The sequence below is a fragment of the Natrix helvetica genome, assembly GCF_964273705.1.
Source record: "Natrix helvetica genome assembly, chromosome: 1".
NCBI lineage: Eukaryota > Metazoa > Chordata > Lepidosauria > Squamata > Natricidae > Natrix > Natrix helvetica.
This window is the reverse complement of record NC_138548.1, coordinates 371,751,461-371,773,472: the sequence shown is the minus strand read 5'-3', so window position 1 is coordinate 371,773,472 and position 22,012 is coordinate 371,751,461. Positions and strand designations below refer to the sequence as shown.

General features: G+C 44.7%; 1 protein-coding gene across 1 annotated transcript; it reads left to right on the top strand.

The window, feature by feature from the left end:
* Positions 1-3,877: 3,877 nt before the first annotated feature.
* LOC309392045 (zinc finger protein with KRAB and SCAN domains 7-like) lies at positions 3,878-21,414 on the top strand. The gene is made up of 6 exons (XM_081952973.1): positions 3,878-4,035; positions 7,756-8,322; positions 11,819-11,927; positions 12,938-13,020; positions 14,941-15,052; positions 18,267-21,414. The coding sequence occupies exons 2-6, from the start codon at positions 7,813-7,815 to the stop codon at positions 18,899-18,901; spliced, it is 1,449 nt and encodes a 482-aa protein (XP_081809099.1). The 5' UTR covers positions 3,878-4,035; positions 7,756-7,812; the 3' UTR covers positions 18,902-21,414.
* The last annotated feature ends 598 nt before the right edge of the window (positions 21,415-22,012 follow it).

Genomic DNA, 22,012 nt, shown 5'->3' with positions numbered 1-22,012 from the left:
GAAACTCTTTCGGAGTTTGCGTTTCAAGGTATTGATTACCATCTTTAAAGCGCTCCATGGCAGAGGACCTAGTTATCTGCAGGATCGCATCCTACCACACACGTCCCTGCGACCTATTCGCTCACACAGGGAGGGGCTCCTCCTGGTGCCGTCTGCCAGGCAATGCCAGCGGGCGACACCTAGGAGTAGATCCTTCTCTGTGATGGGCCCAACCCTCTGGAACGACCTCCCCCCAGACATTCGAACCACCACCGACCTCCGCTCCTTCCGGCAAAAGTTAAAGACTCACCTATTTCAATCAGCTGGCCTGGCACCGTCTTAGTTTTACCTCCCGGGATTTATTTATTTTAATTGGGTTTTAAGGGTTTATAGGCTTTTAACGTATTATATTTATTATTCGATTACAGTCTCATAACCTCCTTCACCAGCATTAATTTAATTGTTTATGTATGTATTTTAGAATGTATTTTAGTGACTGTACACCGCCCCGAGTCCTTTCCGGGAGAGGGGGCGGTCTATAAGTGTGAATAATAAATAAATAAATAAATAAAACTGCAATGAAAATGAGATGGGACATCTGGGGAGCGGGTCAAAAAAAGAATGATGGGAATTGCAGACCCATGTTTAAAGCCCTGTCTCTTGGCCTGTGCATCGCATGTGCCCTATAACACAATAACAGAACAGGAAGGGAGCTTAGAGGTCTTCTAGTCCAGACCCCTGCTCAAGCAGGGGACCATATACCATTTCGGACAAATGGTTGTCCAATCTCTTCTTAAAAACCTCCAATACCAATAACTTCTGGAGGCAAGCCATTCAACCGATTAATTGTTCCGTCAGGTTCTAGTTCTAGGTTGCTTCTTTCCTTGATGAGTTTCCATCCATTGCGTCTTGTTCTGCCTTCAGGTGCTTTGAAAAATAGGTTGACCCCCTCTTCTTTGTGGCAGCCCCTCAAATATTTGAATAGTGTTACACTGTCAGCCCTAGACCTTCTTTTCACTAGACTAATCCCCCATACCTGCAACTGTTCTTCATATGTCTCCAGTCCCCTAACCATCTTGGTTGCTCTCCTCTGCACTCTATGATAGGCACAGCTGCCATCTTGATTTTTTTAACCCCTCTGCAATTCTAAGATTCACCTTTTAGAGAGCCAAGACTGTTCCACTGATAGCTGTACGAACCATTGCAATAATTCAGATATTAGTAACTGAACCAAGCAAATAATATTAGAGTTCCCAAGTGTGTGGAGAGTTTTTGTTGGAAGAATAAACTTCACAAAATAACTCATGTGCCTAATGAATAGGGGGGAGGGATGCTTACATTGTGATACAGACTCTACAGTCTTTAACAAATACAAGAAGTGTAGAAGCAGTACATGATGGACATAAAGCATGTGTGAGAATAAATGAAGTGTTTCAACACTAAACAGGAAGTGAGAAATGGAAATGAAGTTTTCTGTTCAAGACATTTATGAATAAAGGATGCTTGAAATCAATATTGATTCCTTCCTTCCTTCCTTCCTTCCTTCCTTCCTTCCTTCCTTCCTTCCTCCCTCCCTCCCTCCCTCCCTCCATTTGTTTCATTAGCAGCCCAGAGTAATTAGTTAAGATGGGTGGCTGTTGTGGCCCAGCAGGATCTGGTTGAGCTGCTGATGGACTCAGATAGCGAGGAACCATATGAGTTAGCCCTGGACGATGTGGAGGACCCTGTGCAGGGTTCAGACTCAGAGCAGGGACCAGAGAGCCTGGTTGGCCACCAGGAGGCGCCTGAGGCATGGAGCAATGGGGAGCATCAAAGGCAGTTTGTCCCTGATGCTAGATTGAGAAGGGCTGAGAAATGGGAGCAGCAACTCCATAGGCAGACTCACAGAAGATGATTAAACACAGGTGGTTGTGGATTGGCCCCTCCCAAGAGAGATTATAGGTGAGGCATTGGGAGGGGACATTTGCAGGAAACAATCGTTCGAATTAGTAGTTAAGAAAATCTATGTATTCTAGCCGTGTCTGTTTGTTTGGACTATCTGCGTTGCTTCATTTGAATTATCTGGGTTGCGCCATTGAACGTGAGTTGTCTGGGCCCTCAGCCAAAGGATTCATTATCTCAGTAACTAAACAGTGGCAAACAGCAAAGCCTGTGTTCTGGTTTATTCACAGGTGTGGAGAGGAGGGTCAGAACAGGTGGCTATGAAGGATGACAGATGAAAGGATGGAGATGATAGGTGGGATAGATAGGTGATATTGATAGATGATAGATTGATGGATGGATGGATAGGAGAGAGAAAGATACGTAGTCTTTACAACTGGTCCCTTAATTAGTTAAGTTATAACAGGACACACACAACCTCCAAAGCTAATTACTGTATTTTTCGGTTCGGTCATGGCTGTGCCATGTGGAGGCTTGGTGCGTGCATGCACAGTGTGATAAAAATTGCTCTACACATGCGCAGAAGTAAAAAACAAGATAGCGGCACCTACAGTGCCATTGGGAGAACCGGTTCGGGGGCATGGCACGCCTGGGTCGCTGCTGGTTCCAGCAACTCAGGCCGCCAAACCACTACAGTTTCAGCTGAACCGGTCCGGATCAGTAGGAACCCACCACTGCAATAGATGCTGTTACCCCATGGCAATGATTAGGAGACGGGCATCTTTTCAATTTATGGTTTGTTCAGTGGTGGGTTTCAAATTTTTTAGAACCTCTTCTGCTTTGTGGGAGTGGCTTGCTGGCCATGTGACTGAGTGGGAGTGGCTTAGCAGTCATGTGACTGGGTGGGTGTGGCCGACTTGTAAAATGTTGTGAAACTCACTTAACAACGCTCTTGCTTAGCAACCAAAATGTTGGCTCAGGAACTCTGGCATTGAAGCACGCAAGTCTTAAAGCTGTCAAGTTACAAGACCCTTGCACCCCTAACCCTTTAGAAAAAAAAAACCAGGGGTGTTTAAACTTGACAGCTTTAAGACTTGTGGACTTCAACTCCCAGAATTCCTCCTCCAGTCATGTTGGCTCAGGAACTCTGGCATAGAAGCACGCAGGTCTTAAAGCTGTCAAGCTACAAGATCTTTGCACCCCTAATCCTTTAGCAAAAACCCCCAGGGGTGTTTAAACTTGACAGCTTTAAGACTTGTGGACTTCAATTCCCAGAATTCCTCCTCCAGTCATGTTGGCTCAGGAACTCTGGCATTGAAGTGTGCAAGTCTTAAAGCTGCCAAGTTACAAGAGCCTTGCACCATTAACCCTTTAGAAAAAAAACCCCAGGGGTGTTCAAACTTGACAGCTTTAAGACTTGTGGACTTCAACTCCCAGAATTCCTCCTCCACTCATGTTGGCTCAGGAACTCTGGCATTGAAGCACGCAAGTCTTAAAGCTGCCAAGTTACAAGAGCCTTGCACCACTAACCCTTTAGAAAAAAAAAACCCCAGGGGTGTTCAAACTTGACAGCTTTAAGACTTGTGGACTTCAACTCCCAGAATTCCTCCTCTCGCTCTTCATCTTGATGATGTGCGGACAGCGGGGGGAGAGGGAGATGGAATCGGTTCTAAACAGCCCAGTAGATTTGTGGAACCTTTTCTATAGAAGAGGTTAGAACTAGCAGGAACCCACCCTTGGGTTTGTTGTTTTTATTTATTAATGTGTGGTTTTGAATCTTACTATGTAAGGGGCATGCACGGAAATGAACAATGTATTTTATACCATCATTAAGCCACACTTTAAAAAAAAATCCTCATTTGTTTTATTTATTTTTTAAACTGGGGAACAATCCCCCCCTCCCCGACTGCTATGCAAGCGGGATCCATTAGGCGGCTCCCTCAGGGAAAGCCAAAGTCCTGGCAACCTTCCTGGCGTCAGAGGGAAAACTGAGCAGGCGCCGGAGAACTCCTGCCAGCTGTTGGTATCTCAGTGCGGAATATCATGGGCGCTCCTCGGTCGGAAGTGAGAGTCGCCGCCGGCGTCGCGCCGCTCTAGCACCCCAGAGCATCTCTTTCGTTTTAATCCTCCAACTGCAATCCCCAACGCTAAGGGGGATGGTTCCAGCTTTGGCACGTGAGTGCGTTGTGTTGACTTTGCGAGTGAAAGTGTGTGGGCTCCTGAAAAAAAGTGAAAGCAGTTACCTCTTGTGTGCATGAGGTTAATTCCATCCTCCTGAGCAGGGCTTGGCCATTGCCCCTTGTACCAGCTGCCAGCTCGCCTCCTGCAACCTTTGCTGCAGCCCTTCTCTGCAAATGCAATTGCAAGAGGAACACAGGCAAAAAGAAACAGATCGGACCCTTAAGGGTTAATCCTAGGCAGGTAGGGGGGGTGTGGTCTGAGAGGTCACTTTCCCTTCCATTTCTTGCAGGGATCTAAGCAGAGGTGCGGAAGTCCATCGGGAAAGGTAGGAAGGGTGGGAGTCCCTGGGGAAAAAGGGGAATCTTAAAGATTGCAAGCAGATCCCATTTCCATTTTGCAGAATGAAGCTGGGAACGCCTTGCATTCATTCATTCATTCATTTGAAGGGGGGATAGTATATACCAGAATATAATATACTGGAATAAGTAGAAACTTGTTGGTTTTAGGGGAAACTTTGTGTTTCCTGTAAAACAATATATTATGCCTTCATGTATGTATCTAGCATTGTGCTTTTGTATATGTAACGTGTATAGACTTGCCTGCTATAAATACCTTTTACTAGCTTCCTGTAAGGCTGTTATTAAGGTCTGTAAAAATATATAGGCAAATGCCAAAAACGTGTGATCCTTGCCATTTGAACTCTTATCTTATGGGCATAGAACCTGTCCCAGAATGGAGCTGTAAAGAGCTGTAAAACTGACACTTTTCATGTCCCATGAGAAGCTAATCATGATAATAATAATAATAATAATAATAATAATAATAATAATAATAATAATAATAATAATGCCCAACAGACGAAACAAGAATACAGAAAAGATGTGATAAAATCAAGAATAGAGAGTTGGCAGAACAAAGCCTTACATGGTCAATTTCTGGAAAAAATAAAAGATAAAGTGGACAGTGAAAAAACTTGGTTATGGTTAACAACAGGTACATTAAAGAAAGAAACAGAGTCACTAATCCTGGCTGCGCAAGAACAAGCTATCCGAACAAATGCCATTAAGGCCAAAATCGAAAAATCCTCTGATGATGCCAAATGCAGACTCTGCAAAGAAGTTGATGAAACTGTTGACCACATACGCAGCTGCTGTAAAAAAATCGCGCAGACTGATTATAAATTGCGGCACAATTCAGTAGCACAAATGATCCACTGGAATTTGTGCAAAAATTATAATATTAAAACAACAACAAACTGGTGGGAACATAAGCCTGAAAAAGTCACCGAAAATCAGATGGTCAAGATCCTGTGGGATTTTCGTATAGAAACAGACAAAATACTAGCGCATAACACACCAGACATCACACTGGTTGAGAAAAAGAAGGTTACAATCATAGACATCGTAATACCAGGTGATAGCAGGGTTGAGGAGAAGGAACATGAAAAAGTCACGAAATACCAGGACTTAAAAATTGAAATCCAACGATTATGGCACAAACCAGCAGTGGTAATTCCAGTGGTAATCGGCACACTGGGTGCTATTCCAAAAGCATTGGAATTACATTTAAAACTTGACAAAATCACCATCAGTCAAATGCAAAAAGCTGCACTGCTTGGATCTGCACGTATATTACGAAAATACGTTACGACGTCCTAGGCCCCTGGGTGGGGCCCGACTAGTAATCAATGCCAAATCCGGCGAATCAACTGGCCGCTGTGATACAATCGTATAATAATAATAATAATAATAATAATAATAATAATAATAATAATAAGAAGAAGAAGAAGAAGAAGAAGAAGAAGAAGAAGAAGAAGAAGAAGAAGAAGAAGAAGAAGAAGAAGAAGAAGAAGAAGAAGAAGAAGAAGTCAATCATGAGAACAAAGGAAGATAGCACTAATGAAGAAATATTCTATCCTTTTGCAGGAATAGGATTGGGGGATTTTACTGACATTTATAACATTTCTAACAGTATAAAAAGAATGCATTCCTTCTCTTGGGTGTAGTTCTTTAATGCATATCCTTGGGGATGTTTGGAACAACTGACCATCATGCTTTTAAACGTTGATCAAAGATTAAACACTGATTGTTATTCAAGCCTCTGTCTAAGTCTCTTTTTGACTCATTGTGACTTGGATGTATTCTCAAACTTCTAAGAATGTAAACGTATTCTCAAACCTTACACATTCAATGAATCGATCAGAATAGAGCTGGAAGGCACCTTGGAGATCCTCTAGTCCAACCCACTGTCAGGCCTGCAGCCATCTTTTCTTTAGAGTCTTTGGGCTGCCACACTTTCTATTATTCTACTATGCACTTTCTATTGTGGGGAAATGGGAGGGGAGGATTGTAGGAGTGAGATGCGATGTAGCCATAACAAAATTCTTTCTAGAATGCCAAGGTCATCCTTTGTCTTTGCACCTCTGCACCTGACTGGAATTGGTTGGGTGGAAGCTGCCAGCATGGCAGTGGGAGATTGGACCATGTGATGGACTTGTGGGTGTGGGGACAAGATTTTGAACTTTCAACTGGATCGGGAAAACCTGGAAGCTTTCAGATTTGGGTTTTCCCAGATGTGCCAACATGGCTCTCTTAATAAATTGAAACTTTGAGCAATACTTTGCCTTGGACTCTTGATTTACTTTTGGAGGCTATTTGAAACCCTGACACTCACTACTCAAGCAGGAGACCCTATCCCACTTCAGACCAGTAAGTGTCCAGTCTCTTCTTAAAATCCTCCAGTAATGGAGCACCCATAACTTCTGGAAGCAAGCTATTCCACTGGTTAATTGTTACATCAGGAAATTCCTCCTTAGTTCTAGGTTGCTTCTCTCCTTGATTAGTTTCCACCTATTGCTTCTTGTTCTACCCTCAGGTGCCTTGGAGAATAGTTTGACTCCCTCTTCTTTGTGGCAACCCCTGAGATATTGGAAGACTGCTATCATGTCTCCACTAGTCCTTCTTTTCTTTTTCTTTTTTATAAATTTTTTTTCTTTAAAAAGGACAAAACAACACATACAGAACAAGAGCAAGGAGGGGGGGGAAGAAAAACTATTTCATCAAGCATGTTGTTTGGTTACAAGTTTTTGTGCAGCAGTTTTTACAATTAAGAATAAAGTCACTGGTTATCCATTAGACATAACTAAATACTTCATTGAGCATTATGTGTTCAGATTACCATTAGTATTCTTTCATTTGTGACAGCCCTTATTTCCTTACACCCATAATTATCTACTAGATAACAATAAGTCTTTATAAAATTATAATATCACCAATCTCTAAGAAATAAGAATAAGGATTAAGTCAAAAGATTCCCATTACTTCATATTACACATTTCTACTTTCAGTTAACCATAAAATTTTCAATCATCCACAACTCCAAATATAATTTTCCATTATTAATTATCAATCCATGTAGTCATTAAGTGTTTCAATTTATATATATATATCCATTGTTCATTACATCATCATTATTCCATTTTATATTATAAAATAGTCACCACCTACAATTATACCTAACAATTTAAATCATCTCACTCTTATGCATTAAGTACATTATTATTCTTCATATATCGTATAAGTAAGTAATCTATTTCATAGGCCTAATCCTTCTTTTCATTAAACTAGACATACCCAGTTCCTGCAACCGTTCCTCATATGTTTTAGCCTCCAATCCCCTAATCATCTTCATTGTTTTTCTCTGTGCCCTTTCCAGAGTCTTGTGGAGGTGCTTTTGGGATTTCCTTGAGAAGAAAAACCCTTATTCCCAAAGATGGCTCAGAAAATCCCTTTGAGCCAGGCTGGTCCTATGAGTGGAAAGTCTTCTGCCGATCCAAGAGATCCTTTGGTGCTGTGGAATCATCTAGAGAACAAGGGGCCACGAGACACAGCAGGGGAAGCAGAAGGAAAAGGGTCCTACGCTGGCAAGCCTGGGGCTCCTGGAGAAGTCTGGGAACAGGCCACGCAGAACATTCTGGAAGAAGAAGCCAATTGGGTGGCACAACATCACCACATCCGTCAGTTCTGCTACCAAGAAGCTGAAGGGCCCCGAGACATTTGCAGCCGTCTCTACCATCTCTACCGTCAGTGGCTCAAGCCAGAAATACACACAAAAGCACAGATGCTGGACTTGGTGATCCTGGAGCAGTTCCTGACCATCCTTCCTCCGGAAGTGGAAAACTGGGTCCGGGAGTGTGGAGCGGAGACCAGTTCCCAGGCGGTGGCCCTTGCGGAAGGCTTTCTCCTAAGCCAGGCCGAACGGAAGAGGCTAGAAGAGCTGCAGGTGGGAAATTTCTTCTTGTTGGTTCAAAGACAGGGATGTCAAAATGTGCAATGTTCTTGTTGCTAAGTGATTCCTTTTAGGGACTGTGAAAGGAAGAGATTTCAGCGCTCTCTGAGCTCGGTTGTCTTCTTGCAGGCATTTCATTACCCAAATTAGATAACATAATCACTGCCAGGACTAGCACTGATGATGTTCCCTTGTTGGGTAATGAAATGTCTGCAAGAAGACAACCAAGCTCAGAGAGCACCGAGGAGCCCATAATCCTCCTCCTACACTATGCAATCCCTCCTAGCACTGATGATGTTCCCCAGTTGGGTTATGAAACGTCCGCAAGAAGTCTGTTCTGGCCCGGCTCCCAAACATGACAAACCCTCTGTAGTTAACTAAATGTTCCCTTTATTAGAAGCAACAGCAGCCCTGACAAAGTCTCTCTCTCTCTCACACACACACACACACACACATACACACAAAGCAGGCTAACAAGTCTTTCAGTGGCTGTGGAAAGCGGAGCTCGTTCCCTTTCCCCCTGAAATGGCTCACACAAACCGGGACTCTCTCCACACTCACACAAGAAGTCCTGGAAGCTGCGCTCCCTTTTTTCCAGCAGCAGACACACACACACACACACACACACACCACACATGCTCAGAAGACACACTTGACTCGCAGCGCGCAGATTCAAAGGAAGGATTCTGTTAAGTCCCAGACAGGATTCAGAAGTCAGTGGCTGACCGAAGGGGAGATGAACAGTTGCCTGCCACACCTATTCATCTCTGCCCCCTGCCTTCTATCCCCAGAGCTAGGGTGGGGCTTAGCTAGAAGCGATGGCTCTTCCATCCCAAGGACCAGCCCATAGATTCCCACTGCTTTCCTCTGCCTTCTGCACATCTGTACATCAGGCACTGGACCCAGCTGTTCCTCTTCCTCATCACCCAGACCTGGGAACTGTTGACTCTCCATCTGAGGGATGATGATGACATCTCTGTCTCTCTTTCTCTCTGACAGCTCCATTCCCTCTTCCCCCTAAGAGCTCTCAGGTTGCCTTGAGGCTGGACCTGATATCCACATAACCTCCTCATCTGATTTGGCTGCCACAACAAAGACAACCAAACTCAGAGGGCACCAAGGGTCTCTCATGTCAACCCCGAGTTACAAATATTCTCCTTTATTGGAAGATATTTTTCTTCCTTTTTCAGCAAATTGTTCCATTGCTCTTTCCAAACAATTTTCCAGCAGAGTCGTAGCATCAGGAGGAAATTTTATTTCTTTGTTAGATAGATGATTACCCTTCCTTGCAATTTCCAAGGACATAAGAAGCCGTCTCCCCAGGATGTGTTATAAAGTTTAAGGCAGAGGTCATTTACCAATTTTTTTTCCTTTTTATCTGTTGCTGTTTTGATTTCCAAGGATATAAGAAGCTCATATAAGAACAGGGATGCAGCGGCTCAGTGGCTAAGACGCTGAGCTGGTCGATCAGAAAGGTCGGCGGTTCGAAGCCCTAGTGCCGCATAACGGAGTGAGCTCCTGTTACTTGTCCCAGCTTCTGCCAACCTAGCAATACAATACAATACAATACAATAGTAGAGTTGGAAGGGACCTTGGAGGTCTTCTAGTCCAACCCCCTGCCTAGGCAGGAAACCCAATACCGTTTCAGACAGATGCTATCCAACATCTTCTTAAAGACTTCCAGTGTTGGGGCATTCACAACTTCTGGGGGCAAGCAGTTCCACTGATTAATTGTTCTGTCAGGAAGTTTCTCCTCAGTTCTAAGTTGCTTCTCTCCTTGATTAGTTTCCACCCATTGCTTCTTGTTCTGTCCACAGGTGCCTTGGAGAATAGTTTGACTCCCTCTTCTTTGTGGCAACCCCTGAGATATTGGAACACTGCTATCATGTCTCCCCTAGTCCTTCTTTCTCTTAAGCTAAACATACCCAGTTCCTGCAACCGTTCTTCATATGTTTTAGTCTCCAGTCCCCTAATCATCTTTGTTGCTCTTCTCTGCACTCTTTCCAGAGTCTCCACATCTTTTTTACATCGTGGCGACCAGAACTGAATGCAGTATTCCAAGTGTGGCCTTACCAAGGCATTATAAAGTGGTATTAACACTTCACGTGATCTTGATTCTATCCCTCTGTTGATGCAGCCTAGAACTGTGTTGGCTTTTTTGGCAGCTTGCTGCACACTGCTGGCTCATATTTAAATGGTTGTCCACTAGAACTCCAAGATCCCTTTCACAGTTACTACTACTGAGCAAGGTACCACCTATACTGTACCTGTGCATTCCATTTTTGTAGCCTAAATGTAGAACCTTACTCTTTTCACCATTGAATTTCATTTTATTAGATAGTGCCCAAAGTTCAAGTTTGTCAAGATCCTTCTGTATCTTTAGCCTATCTTCTGGAGTGTTGGCTATTCCTGCCAGCTTGGTGTCATCTGCAAATTTGATAAGTTCCCCATTTATTCCCTCATCCAAATCATTGATGAAGATGTTGAAGAGTACTGGGCCTAAAACAGAGCCTTGGGGTACTTCACTGCATACTTCCCTCCATGTAGATGCAGTTCCATTGAGGACTACACGTTGAGTGCGGTTGGTCAGCCAGTTACGAATCCATCTGGTGGTGATGCTGTCTAACCCACATTCTTCTACTTTATCTAGTAGTAGGTTATGGTCTACCTTATCAAAAGCCTTACTGAAGTCCAAGTAAACTATATCAACGGCATTCTTCTGGTCCACTAGTTTTGTCACATTATCAAAGAATGCAATAAGATTAGTCTGGCATGATCTGTTTTTGACAAATCCATGTTGACTTTTGGCTATTACTTTGTTTGCTTCTAGGTGTTCGCAAATTCGTTGCTTGATTATTTTTTCCAGAATCTTTCCTGGTATTGAGGTCAGGCTGATAGGTCTGTAGTTTCCTGGATCTATTTTTTCCCTTTTTTTGAAGATGGGAACCACATCAGCTCTTTTCCAGTCCTCTGGCAGTCCGAAAACATGTAAAAATGCAAGTAGAAAAAATAGGAACCACATCTGGTGGGAAGGTAACAGCCCTCTGTGCACCTTCGGCGTTTAGTCATGCCGGCCACAAGACCACGGAGACGTCTTCAGACAGCATTGGTTCTTCGGCTTTGAAATGGATATGAGCATCGTCTCCTAGAGTCGGGAACAACTAGCACATATGTGCGAGGGGAATCTTTACCTTTAAGAAGCTCAGGCCTTCTTCCCAGGGTGTATTATAAAGTTTAAGACATGGGTCAGTTACCAATTTTGCATTTTTCTCTGTTGCTGTTGCTACTTATTAGTAATTTCCAAGGATATGAGAAGCTCAGGTCTTCTTCCCAGGGTGTGTTGTAAAGTTTAAGGTTAAAAAGTTTGCATTTCTCGCTGTTGCTACTTCCTAGTTATTTCCATGGATATAAGAAGCTTCTATTGTAAAGTTTAAGGCAGAGGTCAACTACCAATGTTCCCCTTTTCGCTTGGTTGTTGCTTCACGTTCAGGAACCCTTCATGGAGACGTTTGCTGGACCCTCTGAAATACGGGGAGATACGTCATTTCGTTCTCAAGATCTGGTCTTCCGAGGCGTATCCCAGGAGGATACAGAGTTAGGTAAGGAAGTTGTCTGCTGAAGTCCTTAGGAGTTTGCACTGTCTGAGCTACTTTCATTCGCAATTGTTTCGTGGGAAAAAAAAAATTCTGAATACGGTAAAGAGTTCTTAAGGGTTCTCTGCTGCTAAAGGTGTTCGTTTGTTCCAGAATGCCATAGGCCAGCGATGGCGAATCTTTTTTGGCTCGCGTGCCATAAGTGGGGGGAGCACAGGGGGGTAGTGTGCACCCTTAATGCAATGCGCGACCCCCCCAGTGCGCATGCGCGCACTACAGGCGCAACCCCCCCCCATTTTTTGCATGCTTTTTTTGCCCTCCCCAGGCTCCAGAGGCTTTATAGGAGCCTGGGGAGGGCGAAAACAGTCCCCCCCCCCCGGAAGCCCTCCAGAGGCTCGAGGGACCTTCAGGATGCTTCCCTGAAGACTCCAGATCAGTCAAAACGAACCTCCGAGTAAATCAGAAGTGACTTCCGGTTTGCTCGGGGGGTCGTTTTGAGCGCTCCGAAGTCTTGAGGGACCTTCAGGATGCTTCCCTGAAGCCTCCGGAGCAGTCAAAATGAACCTCCGAGCAAACCAGAAGTGACTTCCGGTTTGCTCAGAGGGTCGTTTGAGCACTCCGAAGGCTCGAGGGACCTTCAGGATGCTTCCCTGAAGACTCCGGAGCAGTCAAAACAAACCTCCAAGCAAACAGGAAGTCCATTCCTGAACTTTGCCCGTAGGGCCAGTTTTTTGTGCTCCAGAGGCTTCAGGGAAGCTCATGAAGCCTCCGGCGGGCCTCCGGGTGGGGGGTGAGGCTCTTTTCGTCCTCCCCAGGCTCCTATAAAGCCTCTGGAGTGTGGGGAGGGTGAAAATGGCTTTTAAAAAGGGTGAACTCAGCTGGCCAGCGCAAACATGCAGCGCCTCGCGTGCCCTGACAAATGGCTCTGAGTGCCACCTGTGGCATGTGTGCCATAGGTTCGCCATCACTGCCGTAAGCATTTTAAGGGTGTTTTCTCCCTTTTTTTTGTCTTACAGAGAATGGAATGAGGCCGATGGTCCCTGTGCAAACATCTCTTCTTTCTCGGGGTGCAGAAACCACGATTCTACTTCCAGCTCAGGTACGAGGGGCAACGCTCCAGAGCACAAACGCGAGCTTTGTATTCCGTCAAAAAAAAAAAAGTTAATTCTATTTCCAGTCAAGGAGAATATTTATACTTCTGTGGAGATTCTCAGTCATCCAGGTCATGGCTGTTCCAAAGATGCTTTTTCAAGAGGCAACAGGACTTTCTGGTTTTTCTTTGAAGACGTTTCGTTTCTCACCCAAGAAGCTTCTTCAGCTCGAAACGTCGTCAGAGAAAAAACAGAAAGTCCAGTTGCCTCTTGAAAAAGCACCTTCGGGAGAATATTTATAGCTCGGGATTGAAATGAGGAGTCCTTGCGGCTCTCCGAGCAGAATTGGGTTTTTTTGCGGACGTTTTATTCCCCAAACTAGGTAACGCCATCAATGCTAGCAGGGATGATCTTATGTAGTTTGAGTAATGAAACATCTGCAAAAAGTCAAGCAAGCGCAGAGAGCACCAAGGACCCCTCGAATAGTATTTTTCTTCTAGAACTCCCTTGGAGCATGCTTACCGTGCTATGTTATGCTACTTCCTGATGGGCCACTCACAAGAATTTCACGTAGGGATTCTTCTAGAACAGGGGTGTCAAACTCGATTTCATTGAGGGCTGCATCAGAGTTGTGTTTGAGTTTGGGGGGGGGAGTGGCCGTGGGGGCATGGCCAGTCTGTATGTTTGTTTTTTATAAATAATTTTCATTAAATGTTTTGATCTTTAAAAACAATAGGGAAGACACAGGAAAGAGAAAAAAAACACAATAAGACAAAACAAAACACAGAACATACATAACAATATACAATAATTTTACAGCTTTCTCTATCGGCTTTCCTTCTTAGCTTTTATAATTCTCCCTTCTGCATTGCCTTCCTCTCACTATAACCTTGTCCTATGATTTAACAAACGTAGTATTAACACTTATAATAGTATTCATTATTTATATCTCCATATATTTGTATTGTCTATTTTCTGTCTTGGCTTCTGTTTTCTAGCCACTTGTACGTTTTATTCCATACTTTATAGAAGTCCGATTCTTCTCTTTATTTTAGTTCTATTGTCATTTTATCCATTTCTGCGCATTTCTAGCCAGTTTGATGTCACTTGTTTCGGGGGCACTTGTGGTGGCCAAATGCTAAGGGAGGACTTCCGTCAGACCCTACCTCCCTCTCATTATTATCTTCCTTCCTTCCTTCCTTCCTTCCCTCCCCTTTCCTTTCCTTCCTTCCTTCTTCCTCTCTCCCTTTTCTTCTTTTTCCTTCCCTCTTCCTTCTCCTTTCTTGTACCTTCCCCTCTTTCCTTGTTTTTCCTTGCTTGCGCTCTTTCCATCTTTCCTTCTTTTTCTTTCTTCTTTCCCTTTCTCCTTTCCTGCCCCTTCTTGGATGTTCAAATGCAAAAGGGGGAATGTTTCTCCTTTTGTTTTGCTTTGCTGTTAGTTTGTTTTGCTAGCCCTCTGCCAGCGAAAACAGAGCTCAGAGCGCTGTGCGTGGCACCCTTGGGCCCCGTTTTCGCTGGCAGAGGCACTGCGTGCCGGTCCTTTGCTGTTTCCAGGGCAGCTCTGCGGGCCGGATATAAGCACCCTGTGGGCCGAATCTGGCCCGCGGGCCTTGAGTTTGACACCCATGTTCTAGAAAGATTGAAATCACAGACAGATGTTGCTTGCTGGATCAGACAAGCAATCCAGAGTGATCATGTCACCGTTGGCATTCATTTTTCTGCAGAATCAATAAAAGTGATGGGACATTCCTCAACAACTTCTCAGTGAATGATCAGTCAGGGGTCTGGAGTTCTTCCTGTTTCCATACACAATTCCTCAGAAAGCAGGTGTTAGTTCCATTAGGCATCTCTGCTTGGGAGAGTTTTGAGGGGAGAGAAGTTGAGAACCAGACTGTATGTTAATAAGAAACTGTTCCTTTCTCCTTCAGGAAGAAGTGGGGGTCCATTTCACGAAGGAGGAATGGGCCCTTCTGGATTCCAGCCAAAGAGCTCTGCATGGAGAGGTCATGATGGAGACATCAAGGATCTGGGCCTGTCTCAGTAAGAGGCTGTCTGCGTTTTTGTTCCAGATTGAAAAACATTCAGTCTATAGCTAGCAAAAAATCAGTCTGTCAGTTATTTCCAAGAAATTCCTAATCCAGCCTTCTGACTGGAAGAAACAGAAGAAGAAAACTCTTTAACATGATGGCACCCCTGGCACTGACCCACATCAACTTCCAGGAAATCCAGGGAAGAATGTGTGGCTTTTCCCAAATTATACTGTGTCAGAGTTTTTGGTTTGCAGCAGCACATCCGACCAGCACACAAGTAAATGAACTTCAGCAGGATTCAATTATATATAAGAAACTTTATATACAATACCAAACAGCAGAATTCGCATACAATATCAGGAACACAGAAGCAATATTCATAGAAGCAAGTCATTACAGAATAGAGAGATACATTGTACAGAGGCTGAGGAGAGTTACTGAGGCCAAACCAACTTTTATATACAGTTCAGCAAGTCTAAACTTCAAACTGTCTCTTATGGTCTCTTATAGCAAACAAATACTTTGTTTCAGTATTCCAACAGTCCCCATTGGCTGACCTGTTGCCATGGCTATCCAAACAGTCCCCATTGGCTGACCTACTGCCATGTCTATTGCAAGAGTCCCCATTGGCTGGCCGTGTTGCCATGTCTATTCCAGTCTATGAACATACTCTAACATTCTGGGAGGATGGACAGTTCTCTGGTCACCATTTCCTTAAATAATTTTGCTGATCGCTCATATTTTGATATCACCACCTTCTCAGCAAAATGATACTGATAGAATCCAGAAAATTTTACCGAGTAGTTTTCACTCAGACTTCCAGGAATAAGATTCATATGTTTCTGTGTGATGGTTTCCAACATAATTTAATCTACTTCTTAATTTTATCATTTGTTTATTGTTTCATTCAAATTCAAATTTTTAATTTGTTAGCCGCTCCCTCTCCGCAAGGGACTCGGGGCGTACAATAAAAATATACATATATACATATATACATACAGATACACACATATACATACATATACATACATGGAGGAGGTAGTAATCAAACATATATCACATTAATAATAATAATAAAAAATTAAAATTAGCCATTAAAATATCCCATGATAAAATACAATTTAAAAAGGACTGTCAGGAGGAGGATAAACTACGGTTGAGCCAGGCCAGATAATTGAAAGAGGTGGGTCTTGAGCTTTACACGGAAGGAGCGGAGATCGGAAGTAATCCTGATGTCAAGGGGGAGGTCATTCCACAGGGCTGGGCCCATCACAGAGAAGGCCCTGCTCCTGGGTGTCGCCCCCCGACACTGTTTAGCGGACGGCACCCGGAGAAGTCCCTCTCTGTGTGAGCGGATTGGTCGTAGGGATGTATGGGGCAGGATGCGATCCCGCAAATAACTAGGTCCTATGCCATGGAGCACTTTAAAGATCGTAATCAAAACCTTGAAACGCACCCGATAGACCACAGGACGCCAGTGCAGCTCGCGCAGGAGAGGTGTTACATGGGAGAACCTAGTCCTCCCCATAATCACCTGCGCGGCCGCATTCTGAACCAACTGTAGTCTCCGAGTGCATCTCAAGGGAAGCCCCATGTAGAGAGCATTGCAGTAGTCCAGGCGAGACGTCACTAGCGCATGGGTGACTGTGCGCAAGGCATCCCGGTCCAATAAGGGGCGCAATTGGCGCACCAGGCGGACCTGGTGGAACGCCCCCCTTGCCACGGCTGTTACATGGTCATCCATGGACAGCCAGGCATCTAGGAGGACGCCCAAATTGCGCGCCCATTCCATGGGGGCCAGTTGCTCGCCCCCAATGGCCAGAGATGGAAGCAACTGGTTGAACCGGGGGGCCGGAAGCCACAGCCACTCCGTTTTGGAGGGGTTGAGTTTAAGTCGGTTGTCATCCATCCAGACCCGTACGGCTTCCAAGCACCGGGACATCATTTCGACGGCCTCGTTGGGGTGGTTCGGGGTGGAGATGTACAGCTGAGTATCATCAGCATACAGATGGTATCCCACCCCAAAGCCACGGATGATCTTGCCCAGCGGTTTCATGTATGTGTTGAACAGGAGTGGCGAGAGAACCGATCCCTGTGGCACCCCGCAAGTGAGGGGGCTCAGGGTCGATCTCTGCTCCCCTGCCAACACACGTTGCGTCCGGCTGGAGAGGTAGGAGCCGAACCACCATAAAATGGTGCCCCTGACTCCCAACCCCCATAGCCGGTGCAACAGGATACCATGGTCGATGGTATCGAAAGCCGCCAAGAGATCTAATAGGACCAGGACAGAGGAACAACCCCTATCTCTGGCCCTCCAGAGATCATCAACCAACGTGACCAAGGCCGTCTCCGTGCTGTGCCCGGGTCGGAAGCCGGACTGGCGCGGGTCTAGATAATCATTCTCCTCCAAGTGACGTGGAAACTGTTGGGCCACCACACTCTCTACAACCTTCGCTAAAAAGGGAAGGTTGGAGACTGGACGATAATTAGCTAGCTCCGTTGGGTCCAGGGAAGGCTTCTTGAGTAGGGGTCTCACAACCGCCTCTTTCAAGGCGGCCGGCAGAGACCCCTCGCCCAACGAAGCGTTCACTAGGCCCAGGAGCCAGTCGCGTGTAACCTCCCAGGATGCCAGTACAAGCCAGGAGGGGCACGGGTCCAATAAACGTGGTAGGTCGCAGACGTCCACGTAACTTGTCCAAATCCTCGATGGCAACCGAGTCAAACTCCTCCCAGAATGGTCTCTCAAGACTCGCCACGAGCGTCTCCACTGGACTACTGAAAGGGACCCATCCCATCCCTTAATCTAATCTTAACTTTGTCATTCATTTATTCTTTCATCCATTAATCTAGTAATTTTACCATTCGTTTATTCTTTCATCCCTTAATCTAACCTTAACTTTATCATTCATTTATTCTTTCATTCCTTAATCTAACCTCCTTTGTCATTCATTTACTCTTTCATCCCTTAATCAAACCTTTATCATTCATTTGTTTTTTCATTTCAGAATTGAGTAGTAAGGTTTCCCTTTTTTGTTGTTTATTTGTTAATTCTTGTGTGTAGTAAATAGTTGCTAAAAAGCCACCTCAATTTCTACATGAAAAAATAATCTTCGTTTCATCCAGGTATACAGAGATGAAAGGAAACTGTAGAGATGATGGAATTCAAAGTTGGTTCCTTAAACACAATAATCTGATTTTTTTTCTTCATTTTTTCTCTCATGCAGGAGCTGAACAAGGGATAAAGAGCTATAAGGGGCCACCTCTGACACCAGAGCCAACCAGCAAAAATGAAATAGCTGAAGAGGCATTTTGCAGTCCATCAAAATCAACGAGAGATGATGGAAACCATCTAAAATACAGAGAAGAGAAAGCTGCTGCTTCTCCTCACGCTGAAACCCACAGCTTCCAAATCCAATCAGGTTCCAAAGGAGAAAGAACAGAAAAGTGTCAGTTTTGTGGTGAAAGAGTAATTGATAAAGCGGATTTGTGTAAACGTTGTGGCACCCAGAATAAAAAGGAACAATATGAAGGCACAGGATCCAGAAAATATGACAATTGCCCCAATCCCGTGACTGTTACTTACTATGTAGGAGAGAAACCGTATCACTGCACGGAGTGCGGAAGGAGTTTCCGTCAGAACTATCATCTCAGTTACCACAAACGAACCCACACGGGGGAGAAACCCTATAAATGCAGCGAATGTGGGAAAGGATTCGCCCTCAGCGGTGGCCTGAATTCCCATAAAAGGATCCACACAGGAGAGAAACCTTTTAAATGCCTGGAGTGTGGAAAGAGCTTCTGCAGGAACAGCTCCCTGATTTCCCATAAAAAGATCCACCTACAGGAGAAACCATGTTAATGTAAGAAGCATGGAAAGAGCTTCATCGTTCTACTGGACTTATTTCCTGGGAAAGGATCCATGTGATCACCCGGGGCATGGCACAGAGGCAACACAGGCAGCTGACAGTTCAAACCGCCCCTTTATTGCTCCAACTTTCCCCAAAACATTCTCACGTTTCTGGCAGACCCCAGAGTAAAGTGATAGCGCCCACACATAAACACACCTCCAGCAACCTCTGGCAGCAAATAGTCCAGTACAACGCTGTGAGCACAACAGCTGCAAAGTGAGAACTCCAACAGGGCAAAGGACTAAGTCAAGGAGTCCAGGGAGCAAAGAAGGCAATTAATCTCGGAAACGTCCAACTTCGCCAGCAGCACACATCACTCAATTCAGTGTTTGTTCCCGACAAATGCCCCTCCCCGCAGCGTCTCCTTAAGGCTCAGTCCCCAGGTGTGCCTTGTGAAGAGGGAAAGAGTGTTCTCCTCCCGAGTCATCGGGGCAGCCTGTGCTGTTCCCGCCTTCTCTCCTCTCTCCATGCTTGAGGATCAGGAGTGGGTTATCGCCTGAGCTCTGTCTCTCATGTTCACTGCTTAGCCTCTCTTGTTCACCCTGCGCCCGTGCCTCCCTGCCTGCAAGCCGTCCCAATCCTAAAAAGCACTGGCCTGACTGGGCCTGCTCCTCCCCACCTCCTTCCAAAGCCAACCTTGATCTCTATTGCCTCCAGTTCCAGCTCATCTTCCTCCTCAGTTTTAGGCTCCGACGGGGGCACAACAATCCCTTCAAGCAAACTGACATCAGTCAAAAGTGCATCAATTCCTCCCAGCTGGTTTTTAACCTCTTTATCATGGCCAGGCTCCAAAATGTGGAGAGACCATGACAAAAGTCTAAAGCTGATGAAATACAATTTAACTTCTAGACTTATAGACTTTCATACCGCTTCACAGTGCTTTACAACAGGGGCCCCCAGCCCCTCGTTCATGGACCGGCACTGGTCTTGAGCATGCCAGAAACCCGGCCACGCAAACAAGCAAAGCCCCAGCCACGGGATGCAGGCGGGACATGAAACCACACCCCCTCCACTCTACAGAAAAATCTCTCTCCATGGAACCGGTCCCTGGTGGTCGGAGGCCACTGTTTTACAGCCCTCTCTAGGATCCTCAATTCAGTACCGTAATTGAGCCAGTTGTTAAAACAGGTCACCGCATAGCTGCGCCTGATTTAACAAAAAAATTTTTTGCGGTGATTTAACTAACAAGCCCATGAGATCCATTTTTTTTTTTTTGCTGCCGTAAACATTGGTTTCTGACAAGTATCATAAATCACAGTCCGGTAACCATGGTACACTCTATACAACCTTAATTCCCTCCAGAAATTAGATACTCTGATACTCTTTCATAAGGCTCTGAAGATGTGGTTGCCCAATCAACCTCTTCATTTTCCTCAGCTTCACCCTAGTTTAAATCCTATAGTCCTGGTACTCCATGTATCTGATGAAGTGAGCTGCAGCTTTTTAATATGCTGCTAGATATCTCCTCCTCCTCCTCTTCTTCTCCCTCTCCCTCCTCCACCATCCTTCTTTCTTTGTTTGCTATTCTGGAGTAGTACAACTCCAGGATAGCAAGAAGATATACAGGTTTTCCTTCATTCATTTTTTAAAGGGCTGACAACTGCTCTGGCAAATTTGACAGAAGGTGCTTGGAGCAGCCACAAGATTTATTTGAGAGAAAAGAAAGGTCTTCAGTTGATAATAACAACTCCATAATACACTACAAACAAGTAGGACTACTTCAGAGCGGTGCTTATTTACTAACAGCCTGCTTAGAAACACAGCCTGAAGAAACTGACGTTTTCATCTACTATCTACTTTTTCTTTCTCTCGATCCTTATGATCAGGTGTAAATCTTCCCTTTTGGTGTATAAAAAAACCAGGCTTTTATTTAGATCTATTTATGCATACTATTACTGGGATGTGGTGGCTCAGTGGCTAAGACGCTGAGCTTGTCAATCAGAAAGGTTGGCAATTTGGCGGTTCGAATCCCTAGCGCTGTGTAACGGAGTGAGCTCCCGTTACTTGTCTCAGCTTCTGCCAACCTAGCAGTTCGAAAGCATGTAAAAAATGCAAGTAGAAAAATAAGAACCACCTTTGGTGGGAAGGTCACATCGTTCCGTGCGCCTTTGGCGTTGAGTCGTGCCGTCCACATGACCACGGAGACGTCTTCGGACAGCACTGGCTCTTTGGTTATAAAATGGAGATGAACACTACCCCCTAGAGTCGGGAACGACTAACACATATGTGCGAGGGGAACCTTTTACCTTAATGCATACTATGATATCTTGTGTCTTCTCAGCACTACCCAGCTGTGGTCCGAAGGCCTCTGCTTTTTTAACTTCTCTACTGTTCAATTTCTAATTTTGTTTTAAGGCTGTTTTTAAAAAACATTTTAACTGTGCCTTTTCATATGATTGTATAGCTTTATTTGTAAAATGCCCAGAGTCACACAATGGGATGTATTGAAAGTTGATAAATAAATATTTTTAAAAAAAACAACAATACTAATCCAAACTGGCTATCTTGTTCTTGTTATTTTGGCACAATGAGGATTGGATAATTCCAGAAAACACTACACAGGAAGTCCTCCGTTAACAACCACAATTGAGCCAAAAATTGTGTTGCTATGTGAGATATTTGTTAAGTGAGTTTTTCCCCATTCTTGCCACCGTTGTTAAGGAATCACTGCAGTTGTTAAGTTAGTAATACGATTGTTAAGAGAATCTGGCTTCTCAATTGACTTTGCTAATCAGAAGGTCGCAAAAAGGGATCAGTTGATCCCAGAACACTGCAACCGTCATGAGTCAGTTGCCAAACAACTGAATTTTGATCAGGGGCCATGGGGATGCTGCAATAGTTGTTAAGTGTGAAAAATGGTCAGACCTCACTTTTTTCAGTACCGTTGTAACTTTGAACCAGGGGTGGGCTCCTGCCAGTTCTAACCTCTTCTATGGAAGCGGTTCCACAAATCTACAGTGCCGTTTAGAACCGGTTCCAGCTCCCTCCCCCCACCCGTCTGCACATCATCAAGATGAAGAGCGAGAGGAGGAATTCTGAGAGTTGAAGTCCACAAGTCTTAA

Excerpts from the sequence above, each read along its gene's own strand:
- LOC309392045 (XM_081952973.1), top strand. The coding sequence starts at position 7,813 with ATGGCTCAGAAAATCCCTTTGAGCCAGGCTGGTCCTATGAGTGGAAAG. Across the intron at positions 11,928-12,937 it reads CCAGGAGGATACAGAGTTAG|AGAATGGAATGAGGCCGATG; the intron begins GTAAGGAAGTTG and ends TTTGTCTTACAG. Across the intron at positions 15,053-18,266 it reads AAGGATCTGGGCCTGTCTCA|GAGCTGAACAAGGGATAAAG; the intron begins GTAAGAGGCTGT and ends TCTCTCATGCAG.